The 16,663-nt window shown below is 36.6% G+C and overlaps 1 protein-coding gene across 2 annotated transcripts in view; it reads left to right on the top strand.

Annotated features, from left to right (window-relative positions):
• Window positions 1-16,663, top strand: part of Ankfn1 (ankyrin repeat and fibronectin type III domain containing 1) — a 347,331-nt gene that overhangs the window by 265,803 nt on the left and 64,865 nt on the right. For both annotated transcript variants that reach the window (XM_046420653.2, XM_058571493.1), the window contains 2 exons: window positions 12,141-12,238; window positions 15,111-15,201. In XM_046420653.2, the coding sequence (XP_046276609.1) occupies window positions 12,141-12,238; window positions 15,111-15,201 (189 nt within the window). The remainder of the gene's footprint in view (window positions 1-12,140; window positions 12,239-15,110; window positions 15,202-16,663) is intronic.

Genomic DNA, 16,663 nt, shown 5'->3' with positions numbered 1-16,663 from the left:
AAAAAAACTACACTGAGATTTCATCTCACTCTAGTCAGAATGGCAATTATGAAGAATACAAGTAACAATAAATGTTGTAAAGGATGTGTGGGAAAAGATATATTCATACATTGCAAATTGGTGCAACCACCCTGGAAAGCAATATGGAGATTCCTCAGAAAACTTGGAATGGAACCACCATTTTATCCAGTTATTTTACTCCTTAGTGGATTTAAGTCCCAAACGACTTAAAATCAACATACTACAGAGACACAATCATATCAATGTTTATACCAGCTCAATTCACAATACCTAGGTGCTCTTGAACAGATGAACGTATTTTAAAAAGTGGTATATATACACACAACAGAATATTACTTAGCCATAAAAAAGAATGACTTTATGGCTTGCCAAAAATGGATGGATCTGGAGACCCTCAAGCTAAGTGAAAGAAGCCAATCCCCAAAAACCAAAAGTCAAATGTTCTCTTTGATATGCAGATGCTAACACACAGTAAAGGTGAGGGGGAGGAAGAATAGAAGAAGCTCAGTGGATTAGACAAAGGGGAATGAAGGGAAGGGAGAAAAGTAGGATAGGAAAGACAGTGGAATGACTCTATAATTTTCCCATATCCATATATGAATACACGAACAGTGAAACTTCACATCACGTACAACCATAAGAATGATATCCTAATTAGTATACGTTATACTATGTGTGTGTATAATATGTTGAAATACACTCTGCTGTCATGTATATCTAAAAAAATTTTTTTTAAAAAATTTAAAGGGCTGGGTATATGGCTCAGTGGTAAAACATCCCTGAGTTTAACCTCCAGTACCAAAAAAAAAGAAAGAAAGAAAGAAAAGGGGTATATAGAAGAAGGTGAGAGCCAGATCATGACTCCATGTAGGCTTAAGGGTGGCAAACTGTTTTTGAAAAAGGTCAGAATGTAAATATTTCAGCTTCTGAAACTTACACAATCTCTATTACAATTCTTCAATTCTGCCATCAACACAGTATATAAACAAATGAGCAGGGTTGTAGTCTAAAAAATTTTTATTTAGGGACTCTGAAATTTAAATGTCATTAATTTTTCATGTTATGAAATATTTTGATTTTGTTTTCAACATAAAAACCATTCTCAGCTTAGCAAATCTCAATTTGAAAGCCCCTGCCATAGTCTACATTAAGAAGTTTGAATTTTATTCCAAGTGCACCAGGGAACCATTACGAGGTTTCTGTGTAGAAAAGTATTGTGATGATTTATACTTTGAAGAAATCATTCTGGCTTAAATGGACTGGAGGAAGAGACTAGGTCCACTGTAGGAGTACAGATGTGAAAAGATGGTGGCTTGAGTGGGTGGTGATGGCAGTAGAGTTAAAAAAAAAAATTGTATGGAGACCAATTTGAAATATATTGTGAAGGTTAAGTTGAAAATACATATGCATAAATCATACTATGAAGTATAGAGCACAAATGCCAGAAAGAATGATGCTGAAATTACTCTGGAAGGTCAGAGAAGATTCCCTAAATTGATGGAAGGTAAGCCTTTCATTCAAGCAGGTTTTTGACAAAGGACATGATTCAGGCAAAGGAGAAGAGACAGGGAAACAAAACTTGGGTCTAGATGGGCTTGATATCTCTAAACTTCCTGTCTTGGTTTGTAAAAATGTGTTATAATATTGAACCATGAGCTCTTTGTGGCCAGGGACCATGTCCTTTGCCTCCTCACAGCCCTGCAACCTTGCTAATCAGTAATCTAACATCATCATTTGTGACAACATGAATGAATTTAGAGGCTATTTTGCTAAGTGAAATAAATCAGGTACAGAAATAAAAATATCACATGACTCTCTTATACATGAAACCTAAAAACCAAGTAAGCAGCATAGAAAAGGGGAATCAAATGGTGGCTACCAGAGGCAGCAGGAGAGGTGGGAGACTGGGAGGTATAGGTCAAAGGATACAATGCTGCTGTTATGTGGGGTGAATAAGACCAGAGGTCAAATGTATAGCATGAGGACTGTAGTTAACATTATGGTATAATATACTGGTAATTTAGTAAGATAGTAGATTTTAGGTGTTCTTTACACACACAAGAAGGATAGCTATTTGAGATGATGGATGTGTCAATTGGCTTGACTGTAGTAATCATTTTCCTGGTATATTAAAATGTCATGTGTATACCTTAAATATATACAATAAAAAATTTTAAATAAAATAAAATTTCATGGCAATGATAAAAAATAAGCTTGATAAGTATTTATTGGCCTATTATAAGCTGTGGCATGTGCTAATTGCTGGGGATAGATGTGTTCACTGTCCTTACAAAGTCACTGTCCTATAGAATTAGAGATAATTGCACAAGTTTCTAATTTCTGTACTTTGGAAATTAGAGACTTGTGCAGTTATCTCTAATTCTATTATATCTAGATAGAATTAGAATTATCTCTAATTCTAATACAAAGGCGCAATCTTTGGTGCTTTAAGAGAGATAACGGGACCTAATGTTTTGGAGGTCAGAAGAAGACATCTGTGTGGAAATGACATTTACATTGACGGCTGAGGGGAAAAGTAGAAATAATTAATGAAAGTGAGTAGGGAGGAGAAAGAGAATTTCCAGTAAGATGAACAACACACATGAATTTCCCAAGAGAGGAAAGTGCCCAACATGTCTGAGGATCTAAAAACCAGAGAAAGAAAACAATTAAGTGTGATGAAATTGAAGCTCAAGGATGAAGAAGCATCCTAGCCTTCATCCCAGTCTTAGTAAGAAGTGATAGTGGAGTCGGATTCAAGCACACCTCACCTTCAATTCCCAGTTTTGGCACTTGGGTTAATGGGTAGAAATACTGAATGAATGACTTAACCTGTCTTGTAGGAATTATAAGAATAGATGATGAAATTATTTATTGTGAGAAACAAATGGTGAAATTATCTGTAAAAGATACTGGTAGATTTTCACAAAGTATTGGTTTTCCATCCCTGGGCACAGGTTAAACATAGAAAATCCTGTGAAAGGAAGATTAAGTTAAATGCCCAACAGAGTCTTTACCTTGTACCTCACAGGGAACAAAAAGGAATGAGGAAGATTGTCTCCCATCTACCAAAGTCTACACACAAGTCAAACCCAGTCTACCTGAGCCCTGGGTTCCATACTTCTACGGAAGAAACTGGAGCAGATGTCCAAGACATTATTGCATGGATCCACTGAGTTTGATTAGGATCTTTTAAATGGGTGTAATAGGGAAATAAAAGAAAAGCCAGATAGAGTGCCTTCCTTTAGAAGGCTGCCTGGGATGTTTTTGCTTTTGCCCCTGTGGCTGGTTGACTTTATTCCATGAGTGCCCAACAGATTTTGGAAGCTGTAAACTGGGCATATGTCTTGGACCTTGTGTGTATAAATCAAACTACTACTCACATGCTCCCCTTGCTTTGTATCCTTTGGAAGTGTAAACTAGCTTGCCAGAGCTCTCTCCCTTGGACAGCAAGAGTATCACCCTATTGTAGAAAAAAAATACAGTAATCCCAGAAATCTATTCCAGGACAAGAGCTCTTGCCCCCGACACTGCTGCTTCTTCTCTGGGGAGGAGGGGTAGGGCAGCATCCTAGCCTGCAGCTCTGTAATTGTCACTAGGTTTTGAGTCCCTCTTATTGCTCAGCTGTATCTATTATAGTCATTAAAAAGCTTATCCTTCTTTCATGAGCAAAAATTATCCAAAGAGTTTCTCAAAAAAAAAAAAAAAAAAACTAAACAAGTGACAATCTAGCCAGACATCTTACAATTCAAGGTCATGGCAGTGTACCAAGGAAAAAGAAAACATGGAGGAGTCTATCTTAATTAGTGAACTATGTGCCTATTTTCAGATCACAGTGTCCTCAAACTGCCTATTCACGAAGCCCAGATAATCATGAAATAAAATATTATAACAATGTATAATAATAAATTATTGCTATACATAATAAAATAATTACAGGGAAGCCCAGATAGTCCTGTTTAGGTTCTTCCATGCCATCAGGAGAGCTATCTGGCATGCCCTGCCATGCATGCAGTCAACCTTCAGGTTCATCTCTCAGTCCCCACCTCTGCCCTCCTGATTGCTCAGTCAGGTTCACAGATGCTTGCAGGCTGCTTCCTAAACCAGTTTCTGGACTGGCCCTATCTTAGGCAGGAAGAATTGGTAAAGGGAGCCTGGGCCCCTTCCTGCTGAGTAGAGGCCTGAGCAGTGGACTGATTGGTAACCAGCCTTCCACCCTAGATAACACTCACTGTGTCACTCCTGACTCTTAAAAGAATTTAAGTACCTTGTTCTTGACTCTTGCTTGTAAAATGTTACTTAAATTATGCCTGAGAATCTACACCCTTCAGATACTATAACTTACAGGTCAGTATATATTCCCCTTCCAGAGTTTGCCTGAGCAATCACCTAGCATTTATCCAGTGATGAGACACTAAATGCTTAACCAGCTCTGGGGTGGGGGGAATATATTTATAAACACATAATCACACATGAATCTAAGTCCACTATAAATATACAAATGTTTTATTATTATCTGTAAATCAGTAAAATATACTCTTTGCTACAGAGTACTTATAACCTATTGATTCTCCTAATATGCTTTTATTGCTGAATTTATTGAATCTGTAGCCAACTTACAGCTACAATGAATGAACAAGTGTAATTTCCATGTAAATGTTGGTTGATATTTTTATTACTTAGAGGAAATAAAATAAAATGAAACAACAAAGACCTATGTTGGAACTTTACTCATTTATCGGTGACATAGGCACTTTGTTGAATCAAATTATAGTTTTTGAATATTGGAAGAATATTTCCTCAATTTTTTGCACAATTTTTAACTTTAATCTGTTATAATATTATAGAAATTTTTAACTTTAATCTGTATTATTAATATTTTCTTCATCACTGTCTTAAGTCTAGACCAGTGGTTACCAATTTTCTCTTGTAAAGGGCCACATAAGCTACCTGTCACATATTCTTTGTGTGTATTGTGTTTTGTTTTGATTTTACAATAATCTTTGAAAGATGCAAAACAGAACAATCCTTAGCTTCTGAGGCATAAAAAAACAGCTTTGGACCAGATTTGACTCATGGAACTGTCATTTGCTGATACTCAGCATAGATAGTTCATGAAATAATAAATCAAAAGTGGTTTATACTATTGGCTGGTTTCTGTGTTGTAAATATTCCCACATGGCAAATTTTAAGACCCCAGTTTAATAACCCTGAACACAGAGACTGAGAAGGGAGTGTGGTAGTACACAGTGTATGCTGTTTCCACCATGCAGATACCATGATGTCAATCACCTCAAAGGCATAAATAATAGTAAAGTGCAGTAAAATCAGGAACAATGAGTTTTAAGTTTCTGCTTTTATATAATTTATTTAACTTCATGTTTATATAATTTAACTTTCTGTGATGGCTGAGTTGACAAAATTTCTGAAATTTTAATGACATGTGGCTCAACTGCAGCACCCTGATCCATGGATCCCATGTAAGGGTAGATCTGGGGCAAGTTCTGCCTTCCCCCACCTCCTGTTTGTGCTGCTTCTAAAAATTCACTATCACAACACATAATCTTAGAAGTGACATGATATGGGAATTTTGTACTCTGAACTTTGTGATCAGTCTGAGATCTTCCTGATTCTTAGTTCAATATTATAAAAAAAATAATAACACTAAGGAAAGTTTGGGGTTTTTTTTAATAAAAATCTAAGGTAAAGGAAAAAAAAATGATTTCTATGTGACCTGTGGTTTGAGGATTATTTATGCTTTCAGTATTTCCACTAGTGCACTTTATTTAAACTTTCTCATCCCAGAGCTATAGAAATCAGGATTGGGATATACAGTAGTAGAGCTCTTGCCTAGCATCCTCAAGGGCCCAGTGGGTTTGATCCCCAGCACTGAAAAGTCAAACAAAAACCCAAAACCACAGAAATCAGTGAAGGAAGTTCTACTTGCAGATACTCCTGATTGAGTTTCCAAAGTACCTGAGAGGTGAAACTCCACAAATGTCACTGGAGAACTTAGGCTGCTGCAGCTGGGCTTCTGGGCAACTGGTATTCATTTAGCAAAAATTTCATGCCAGGCATGGAAATAGAGAACTATTCGTATAGAAAGAACAATAAAAATAATAACACCTTTCATTTAGAAATCCAAAGGGATCAAGAAAAAGAATAAATTTAGTAAGAGCCATTATATAATAATTATTGGGAAGGAAATTAAGAAGCAAAATGGTTCAGACTATGGAGCAAACCTTTTTTGTGGCCTTTTGTGACTTTTTTTCAAAAGCCTGAACTTTTAGACATCTCTGCTCCCTAACGGTATCTGTGCAGCTTTCACAGGACAAGCAAAGCCCAGAGAGTGTATAATAGTCACAGATAGGATCAATTCATTTTTGTGGATGGCAAAATCTGATAATCAATAAGTAAATATTGCCTTCCAATTCCAACTTTGTTTTTAATCTCCCAGAAGTAGTAGGTGCAAGAAGGCTTTCCTAGTGTCAAAAGAAAAAAAAAAAAGCCTTTGGCCCTTCATTTAAATCATTGTTTTTGTAGGGAAATTTAATTTGGGAAAAAAATGTTTTTCTAATTAACTGGATGGCTGTGTGCTATGCAAACAATAAAGATTCTTGTTTGAAAGTAACGCATGCCCCTGCTCCTAGGACTACCAAGGGAATTTAAAATAAAAAATGCAAGCAGCTGCAACCTCGTTTTTTGCCAGAGCTAAACAGAATTCCCAGCTCCAGAGTTTTCACGTCAGTTCCCAATTTAAAACCCACAAGTGTTGAGTGGGTTCATGCTGTATTGAGACACCTCTTCTCATCTCTAGAAATGACGGTATTTGATCTCTGTCTGGGTTTCTGGGCACATCCTTCCCTCCCTCTCTTCCTCTTGTGCTATGGTTGGCCTGAAAGGTTAGAAACTGCACATTTAGATGGATCAGAAGAAGATTTCATAATACTGTAGTGCTGGGCTGGGCAGTCTAGCCAAATTCCATTCATTAGCTAAGGCGCCAGGGTGAGTGTGACCAGTAAGAATGCTGTTTTGGTTCCATCGAAGAGCTGATAGGAAATAGGAAATGCACTTTTTTTTTTTTTTTTTTTTGGTTTCTGAGAGGCAGTATGGACAAATAAAGAGTCTGGGATGCTGAAAAGTGGATGCCAGGAATTAATCCCTATTTCAGCCCCTAACTGAGTAACTCAAGCAACTGCCATCCTCTTTTTAACTGTGTTTCTCTCTATTCTGACCCAGTTTTCTTATTCTTAATGTACCAATATCAAATTTCTGTCTATCTTAAACTTTGAGCATTCCAAGATCAAGAATCAAGCATTTAATTCATCTGATAATACAGAGCCTCCTACCCTGCTGTAGGGTCTAAGATGGGAGCTTTGGATGTGGTCCCTGCGCTCAAAGAGCTTATAAACTACAGGGGAGACAGATCTCTTACAATGAAGCAAGTGCAATGTAAGAAACATAAAAATTACTATGGGAAAATTGGCAAGTCAGGGAAACTACAGTTAGGGAGGAAATTTTAGCCAGGCCCATGTAAATGCAAGGATAGAAGCTTTGGAAGAAGAAAGTAGAGGAAGAGGGAGAACAGCAATAAGCAATGGGTTTGAAGTCAAGTGCCTTGAGGTCAAGTAGAGTGAGGGTGAGGCCTGGGGAAGAGGAAAGAATATTGCTTTTCTGATACACGCCTCATAATATATGAACAAGATAAAACCACCCTGGGCTTTGAAGCATTTGAGACTTTAGAGAGAATCTACACAAATTAGATTTTGTATTTTTTGTAATCAATTGAAGAGAAATCAATTCAACATTTACACAGTATTATTTCTTTATGCTCTTGCTTTTGCATAGTCTTTGCCCCTCAAAAAGCTGGCCCGAGGCTTAGAAACCCTACTTCTATTTTGCAAACCTGAATAGAAACAGTTTCTGTGATCTATATCTTAAAATTGTAAGTCTTAAATAGTTTAAAAGTTCACATACATGGCTCCAGCTCTTCAGGGATGTAAAAGTAAGTGATTTTCTCAGGGTTTTACATGAAGTCTTTAAACTACCTACACACAACTTGCCAGAGAGAACATGCAAAGTTGCCTTCTTAAAATTCCCTGTTGCTCTCAAAGGAAGTCCTACTTATTGTGTGTCCCTTCTTATTCTTTAAACTATCCCTTTAGTTTCCATGTGGCTTTGTGCTGAAAGGAGTCTATCACCCTAAGGAAGTACATAGAGGGAAGTCTGTTTGTTGTCCCAGAATACATTCTCCATTCCAGCAAGGAGAATTTCTTTCCTCCAGTCTGAATCTTCTTTCTCTAACCCCTTCTCCTTCAAAACTTAGATGTGTTACAAGATCTAATTAGACTTAACTGTTTAAAACCCCTTATTAACGCCAAAGCAGAAACACGCCTCCTTACAAAACTGCTTCAGTTCTTTTTTTTTTTCCAAGAAGCCAGGCCCTCTTTTTCCAGCTGAAACATTCTTTGAAAAACATTTCAGTAAAACATGAAAAGGTTTTATTTAAAAATGAACTGAGTACTATTCAGAAAGTTTAAACATTGTATCTTTGAGCAACTTCCTATTAATGACTTGCTATCTAATCTGGCATTGCTCCCACTAACCCTCCCACTGCTCTTCCTTTGGGAAGTCATCCTTAATTCTTAGTCTGGACTTGAAACCCTTGACTTGAAACCCTGGGTCTGGAGCTCCACCATAGCAATCAATTATGTACATCTCAATGGTAACCAAAGGACATTTTTGCTTCTAGAATTTTCCTGTATTCTTTGCCCTTTCTAGATGTCCTTGCACAACTGCTTCTCATTTTTGTTTTGTTTATATAAACTCCCTCAATCATCACTTTTCTTCTTTAGCTAGAATTAGATACAACATTATTCTCTGATGACAAACCCTCTCCAGTTTGATTTCAAAGTCTAGAAACAATGAAGCCTGGCTTTCCATGTGATTTCAGCTTCTCAAACTCCTGCTTCGTTGAACTTTGCTTTGAATCTCATTACATGTAAACAGTTACTTATGACATTTTTTACCCAAGATGCTTTTTTCAAGAGCTAATAGCTCATAATCAGAATAAAACATTTTGAAAAATAGACACATGTATGATTTATCTAACATATATAATAAATATGTTTTAGAATATGTACTTTTCAGGAGATATAGGCCTCATTTGAGAGTTACCATAAAATCATAATCATTTGATTCTAACTACACTTTCTACCACACCTGAAAGCTTCAAAGTCAGGAAACTAGAAAAGAAAAATCACAAGAAAGAAAAGTATATACATGTTAGAGAAAGTACTGTTGTCTACTCTGAAGGCATATGTGTGTACATATAAACATACGATCAAATGTATTAAAGAACTGGAGAGGGAAAAAAAATGAATGATACTTCTCCTGTTCAAGTTTCTCACAATCTAACAAGAGAAAAAGACACATCCCATAAAACATAATACAGGGTAGTAAATCTTATTTTTATATAAGTAAAGACTTTAGGACACAAATCAGGTATATTTAATTAAATACTACTGAGCAATTTAGAGTTAATTTTACTAGGTCTTAAAAGATTACTAGAACTTCACCAAATGAAGGTTGGAAGATGAGTAAAAATACACTAGGGCAGAAAAATACATGAAATAATCTGGTGATGGAAACTTCCAGAACAAAGACTTTCTTCTGGCAAATGGCAGATTAGAATAATAATGTAAGACTGAAATCAGATATAAAGGTCCTTGCATGCCTTGCTAAGATTTTGTTTAATTCACAAAGCAACTATACACTATGAAAAGATGTTAGGCCAGTGTTAGATCTATATTTTTAAATTATAATTCATGGTACATTCAGATGATTGATTATATGTAAAGATTAAGAGACAAGCTGAAAAATCAATTAGAAAGCAAAGTTGAAGGGCTATGGATATAGTACAGTGGTTAAGTGTCAATCCCAGTACCCCCCCAAAAAAAATTTTTTTTCAGAAAGCAAAGTTAATGCTTGCAATCATAAAGTCCTGTTCTAGGGTTAGTATCGTGGGACAGGAAGAGGAGAACTTATAGCACATATTTTAGAAGTAGAAACTACATAGTTATCAACTGGTTGGGTAATTAAAATGGAACTGCCACTAGCTACCACTGAGAAAACCCTCTTTTTGCAAAGAGAAGTACTTAGAGAACACTAAATGGAGTGTGAGACACTCAAGTGGAGATTTACAGAAGAAAGTTAGAGCTCAAGAGAGAGGCTAGACCTAGAATCACAGCTTCAAGTCTCATAGAGACAAAAAAAAAAAATAAGGTCAACACTAGGGACAAGTACATGGAATGGGGGGGGGGGGGCGGGGTGACAAGGAACATCACATCAAAGGGAAAGGAGAAAAAGAAGGCCAGAAAGAGGAAGTCTGGAAAAGGCAGGAGAAGCAAAAGAGAGGATGCAACAAAGACAAAGGGGAGAGAAGGTTGCAAAAACAACCAAGAGGCCAAAGGGGCAGAATGTCTCAAAAAGTTGTTGCCAATTGGAGCACTAGGAATTTTAGAAGAGGAAATTCAGAAAACTGAAGGAAGCAAACTAGATTTGCAGGGGCAGAAGGAGGAGGAGCAGGGGATGCTGCTCCAAATCATAGGAATGAATGACCCAGGAGAAGAGTAGGAGTTGGGGGTGGCTTGGCTTGATTTTGAGGTATTAAAATCAAGAATATACCTTAAATCTCAAGGCCACTACTTTGTCATCATGAAGCATAGAAACATTGAAGCCTGGCTTTCCATGTGATTTCACTTCTCAAACTCCTGCTTCATTGAACTTTGCTTTAAATCTCATTACATGTAAACAGTTACTTATAACATTTTTTACCCAAGATGCACAATTTATCCTTCCTGACCATGGCCTTTCCAACCAATGGAGGATGTTAGGAAAGAACATGGTTTCACAGTAAAAGTGGGTATTAGAATTCAGATGATTTAACTACAAATGAACACCTACCTTGGGATGTCACCAGGGAAAAGCATTGAATAAAGGTAATCCGCAAACCCCAGATCCTAGGGGCTGCAAAGAAGCCCATGAAAAAAGCTTGCAAGAAGATATCAGGAGGGAAGAGGAGAAAAGGAAAGGGAGACATATAAAGTATTGAAGGTGGAAGAAATGAAAAAAGGCTTTTTTTATTTCGAATGTCACTGGACCCTTGAAAGAGCATTTTCAGTAGAGAAATGAAGCAGAAGCCAACCTTGGGAAGTAAATAGTGGTAATGTCCTGATGTACCCTTCAATTCTCATATACAATAAATGATTTATCTTCTATATACAATGAACTGTTATATATTATCTGCCTAAGTGTGTGTATATATATATTCATGAACACACACATACACACATTATGTTTTATATAGCAATGGCCTTATGGCAACACTATTCAGTCATGAACCCCATCAGGATATTTTAGTCAAGGACAGACCAAATACATATCACCTGGTGACATCATGGCCAACTTAATTTGTGAAAGTACGCTGTATGATATTTACATACACCAAAAAAATGCCTTCCAGGAGAAGTGATGCACACCTATAATCCAAGCAACTGGAGAAACTGAGGCAAGAAGATCACAAATACAGGAGGCTGAGGCAGGAGGATTGCTTGAGTTCCTCATCAACTTAATGAGGCTCTAAACAACTTAGGAAACCATACCTCAAAATAAAAAATTAAAATAGCTGGGAAAGTAGCTTAGTAGTAAAGCATCCCTGGGTTTAATCCCCAGTACAAAAAAAAAAAAAGAATTTGAGTAATGATACATTTCTCAGAACATATCCTGTTGTTCAGGGTCATATGACTATAAATTCTATTTCATGTTAAGAAAATCACAAAAACATACACATACCACAATAAAATATCTTTTGAGGTTCAAAAAACTCATAAGGTATATTAATTACTATAGAATTATTGCTTTGGGGCTCCTCTTTTAAAAAATACTGGTGATTTTGGAAACACCTAGCATCCCAAGGAGGATTGTTATTGTGCCAATATAAGGAGAAGAAGGTGAACAAAGTTTGTGAAAAGGATTATATGCTAGAGTTTCTATGGTGCTTCTTGATTTGACTAAACTTCATTCTCTTTCTCTCCTTCCTGTCCCCTAATCTCCCACAGTGGAATGGAGTATGTCTAAAGACTTTTCTCCCTTGGCTGGAGAAATCATCATGGATAACCTACAGACGCTGAGATGCACAATCACAGGACTTAAGACGGTAAATGTCCTTGTGGTAGGCTTACCATTCCCTGTCACTGACATTTGTGCTGGGATGTTGGTAGCAAATGCCTATTCTGGAAGCCACAGCCAACAGCCAGTCCTCTGGCAACAACTGCCACTCATTAAGCATGATATGTCTGGTATCCATAATCTGAATTTCACAAAGGAGTGAGCAGACAGCATGAACCACTTTGTAAGTTGCCATGTTCTAAGGAGATCAGAAAAAGACTGGCCTCATGCAAGCCTTGAAAGCTGCTGCTTTCTGGATCACAGTCTAATCTTCGGGGGATCAAAGGCTCTGAGAGATCCAATTTTGACTCCCTGTCTGATGGTAAAAATAACAGCCCCATCTAGCCTCACCCCCACAGCCTTAGTTGAGATCAGTCATCAATTGGAGTCACACAATTTCCTGAAAGATATCCTTTTCCCTTGATTAAAAAGAAAGAAAGAAAAAAAAACTGTCTAAATTTCCTTTCACAAGAAAGAAACTATATATGGTGGAGCTATGTTTCTCAGTAACCTAAACCAATTTAAACTGTGAATGAAAAACTGGCACAAACCATGTTTATTTGTACAACCAGTATAAACTCAAATTATTTATGAAATTATGAACCATAAGAGCATGTGAAATACACACACCAAGAAAAAAAACAGAAAATTAGTTCAAACACAAACCCTGTATTTCCTCAAATAACTACAATATAAAATATTTTAAAAATTCTTTCTTTTAATAAAAATTGTTTTAAAGTAAAAAAAAAATCAAAACTTCCATATTTTTTGTTCCATTCAAATAATATCTTAAGAATTTTGCATGGAGGCCATAGAGGGACAATTCTGTTGTTTTCTTAAAGGTTAATCAATTAAAACTATTATTTGAAAAATATAATCCTGAAACCCAGTACTAAAAAGGTGCATTAGGTTGCATCTTTTTAAGCTTTAGCCATATTATTCTAATAGAATTCTTGGTGGTTGGGTCACCACCAAGAATCCTGACTTTTAGTCTTAATCACTTGTCTATACCAGGGGCCAGAACTGTGAATTACTGGAGCAAACAAACCCCGGAGTGGGTGGCCCCCCTAGATGCTATCAGCAGAAGACTGATTCCAAACCCATGGCTCACATGGTGGAAGAGGGCCAGAAGGAACCCTAGGGAATTTCCATTGCTTAAAAGAAAAAGTGATATGGTGATAAAAATGGAAAACTCTCCATAGACAGTTTCTCTAATATCTGTACTAATTCCTACAGGGATTAAGTTTTTCCACTTGGCCATCCAATGAGAGCAATGCAGACACTATCCTAATCATATAAAAGCCTAGAAGTAGATTTACACTTCTACATAATTCTTATAACCTTGGGGTGCATAGAAATCCATATTCAGTGTTAAAAAATAACTTCATAGTATGGTAAGGCCAATATTATTAAATCCCTAGCAAAAAGCTCCACAAAGATATATGATTTTTTAAACTTCAAACAACATTTTACAATTTTTGCAAGCAATATTTCATCAAACTCTGGCTTCTCAAATGCTTCTTTGATTCATTAGAAAAAAAGGAAAACCTCAAAGCAAAGAAGAAAACATACAAAAAATTCTAATGAACTATCAGCAAACAAAAAACAACTCCTTAATTCTTAATGCCATAAAAAAATTAAAGAATATAAGCCATTATTTTAATAATAGTTTTAAAATGGAAATCAAATCAGAGTTAATTTTTAAAATGTCTGAACAGCCAAGTTAAGGATGCTTATTGCAGCATTATTTGTTGTGGGGAAAAATGGAAACAATTCAAATGTCTACCAATAAGGGATGGTTAAATAAATGACAGTATCTTCTCACAGTGAAGCCACTGAAAGAATGAAGCAAGTTTTTAATGGACTATTCTGAAAAGATATTCATTACAGCTTGTTAATTTCTAAACTTTATCAACTAAAGGGGTGATGGCTGATGCCTCTGGGGAGTGAAAAATAAGAAGAAAGAGGAAAGAGTAGAGGTCACTGTTTTGGGTAAACCTTACAGGACTGTGTGATTTTTAAAGAGTAGTGTTTGGCCGGGTGTGGTGGTACACGCCTGTAATCCCAGTGGCTCAGGAGTCTGAGGCACAAGGATAACAAGTTCAAATCCAGCCTTAGCAACTTAGCAAGGCCCTAAGCAACTTAGACGCTGTCTCAAAATCTTAAAAAATTTAAAAAGACCTGAGGATGTGGCTCAGTGCCTAAGAGCCCCTGGGTTCAATCTCTTGCACCAAATAAAATAAAAAATAAAAGTAAAAATTTAAAAATTGGTGTATAAATTTTGAGGCTTGCCATTTTGCCAGGTTGGTGGCACATGCCTAATATCCCAAAGACTCAGAAGGCTGACACAGGAGGATTACAAGTTCAAGGCCAGCCTCAACAACTTAGCAAGACCTTATCTCAAAATAAAAAAATAAAAAGGGCTGGGAGGGTTGGAGATATAGCTCAATTGGTCAAGTGCTTACCCCACACGCACAAGGCCCTGGGTTCAGTCCCCAGCACCAGTAAAAACAGGGGTCGAGGCGGTGCTGGGGATGTGACTTACTTATTAAGCACCCTGGATTCAATCCCTAGTACCCCCAACACACAAATTAATTAATTAATTAATTAATTAAAGGGAGTGGGAATTAGGAAAAATAATTATAACATTTCAATCTTTAAAACCAAAAAATACATAGAAACAAGGCACTTTAATATGGCTACTATAATTTATAAACATAATGCTCAAGAAAAGTCAGAAAGCTATAGTATGGACAGAAGAGTTCAAAATGGATGAGCAAGCTAATGCAAAGATCTGCTTCTAGGGAAAAAAATGATTGACTGAAATGTCTAATGTATTATTCTATTTCAATTCTTTGCAGGGCCAACAATATTTTGTTCAGGTCTCGGCTTATAACATGAAAGGATGGGGACCAGCTCAGACCACGACACCGGCATGTGCCTCTCCTTCTAGTAGGTGTTGGCTACTCTCAGGCCTGGCAGCAGGCTCCAACTCTAGCTCCCTCTCTGTGGTGCCCTGGCCATCCCCTCTCACACTACTTGCAACCCACCAGACCTTCTCAGGGCAGCATCTCAGACACAGAATGAGTGATTCCTCTGCAAAAACACTCCTGGGACAGCAGCTCAGTAGGTGAAAGGAGAGGGAACTTGGAACCAGAAAGACTGACCTTATATCCCATATCATGTGTGCCTTCAAAATCAAACTCTCAAAACTGCAATTCAACATCTATAGAATAGGCCTAATCATATCCTTTCACAGGGCTGTAATGGGAATGGAGAAACGGTACCGTGGGAGCTGCTGGCCCAGAGTACATACAGTCCATTTTAGCTCTCCTCTCCCCTTCTTTGCCCCCAGTGGACACATCATATCCATTCCTTAACAGAATAGAATCTAACATTTTACTCATCTAACATTCTGAGTGAAGAAATACTTTCTTGCTAACAGGCTCTGCAACAAACACAATCTGTATCATTTGTAGTGTTGGCTGAGAAACCAGCAAAGGCCTCTTCTATTTGCTTGAAGATTAATAATTCATGCCTGGTATGTTTGGTGACTTTCTCCTAACCAGAAAATGTAGTTAACCAGAACAAACAACTCCAGACAGACGATAAGATAGATTTTTATCTGTAATGAGCCCAGAGCCCTGGATTGTGTTTTCATCTTTTTAAAAATATGTCACTAATGTGATAGTTAAAAATGGTATCGTATGCTTCTTGTGAGAGTTCAAACTACTACATCCTTTATGGAACACAATTTCCCATAAGAAAATTTTCCCTTAAGAAAATCCCTTTCCTTTTATCCCATAATCACACATCTAGGAATCTAACCTAAGGAAACAGAAATATAGATAAACAATTATATACAAAGATGGGCAGTGCCACAGTATATGGATAACAATGAGTAATGAAGAAAATAAATCCAATATTAATTTAATAGCTAAGTAAAACATGATATATACGTATTCATCATACTATAGAACCAAACATAGCCACTAAAAATGGTATTTCAAAAAAGTCATTCAATACATGAAAGAAATTTCTACTATACAAATTTTATGTAAAAATTATAATATAAAATGTGGAGATCTTTTCTGTAACATTTGATCATTAATTTACCTATACTTAGATACAGTGTCTGTGACTCTTGATAATTATCAAAATTTAACAGTGGTCATTTAGGTTATGGGATTATGATGGGCTCCTTTAGTTTATTGTTTTATATATATGTAAATTTCTCAAGTTTTATAACAATACTTTACCCAAGATGAACCATGAGCCAAGCAATACATTATAGACTTTCATATCTCTCTCTTAAGCCTCACAGCAATCCTTTATCTTCCTCCTTGTCCTATAGATAAGCATTATTATCATTATTATCTGTATCACTATCAAAATTAGAGATAACCTTCATAAG

Source organism: Marmota monax, unplaced genomic scaffold (assembly GCF_021218885.2).
Source record: "Marmota monax isolate L192 unplaced genomic scaffold, Marmota_monax_Labrador192_F-V1.1 WCK01_AAM20220418_F8-fsc00064, whole genome shotgun sequence".
Taxonomy (NCBI): Eukaryota; Metazoa; Chordata; class Mammalia; order Rodentia; family Sciuridae; genus Marmota; species Marmota monax.
The sequence above is the reverse complement of the archived record's forward strand: the minus strand, read 5'-3'. Positions and strand labels throughout refer to the sequence as shown.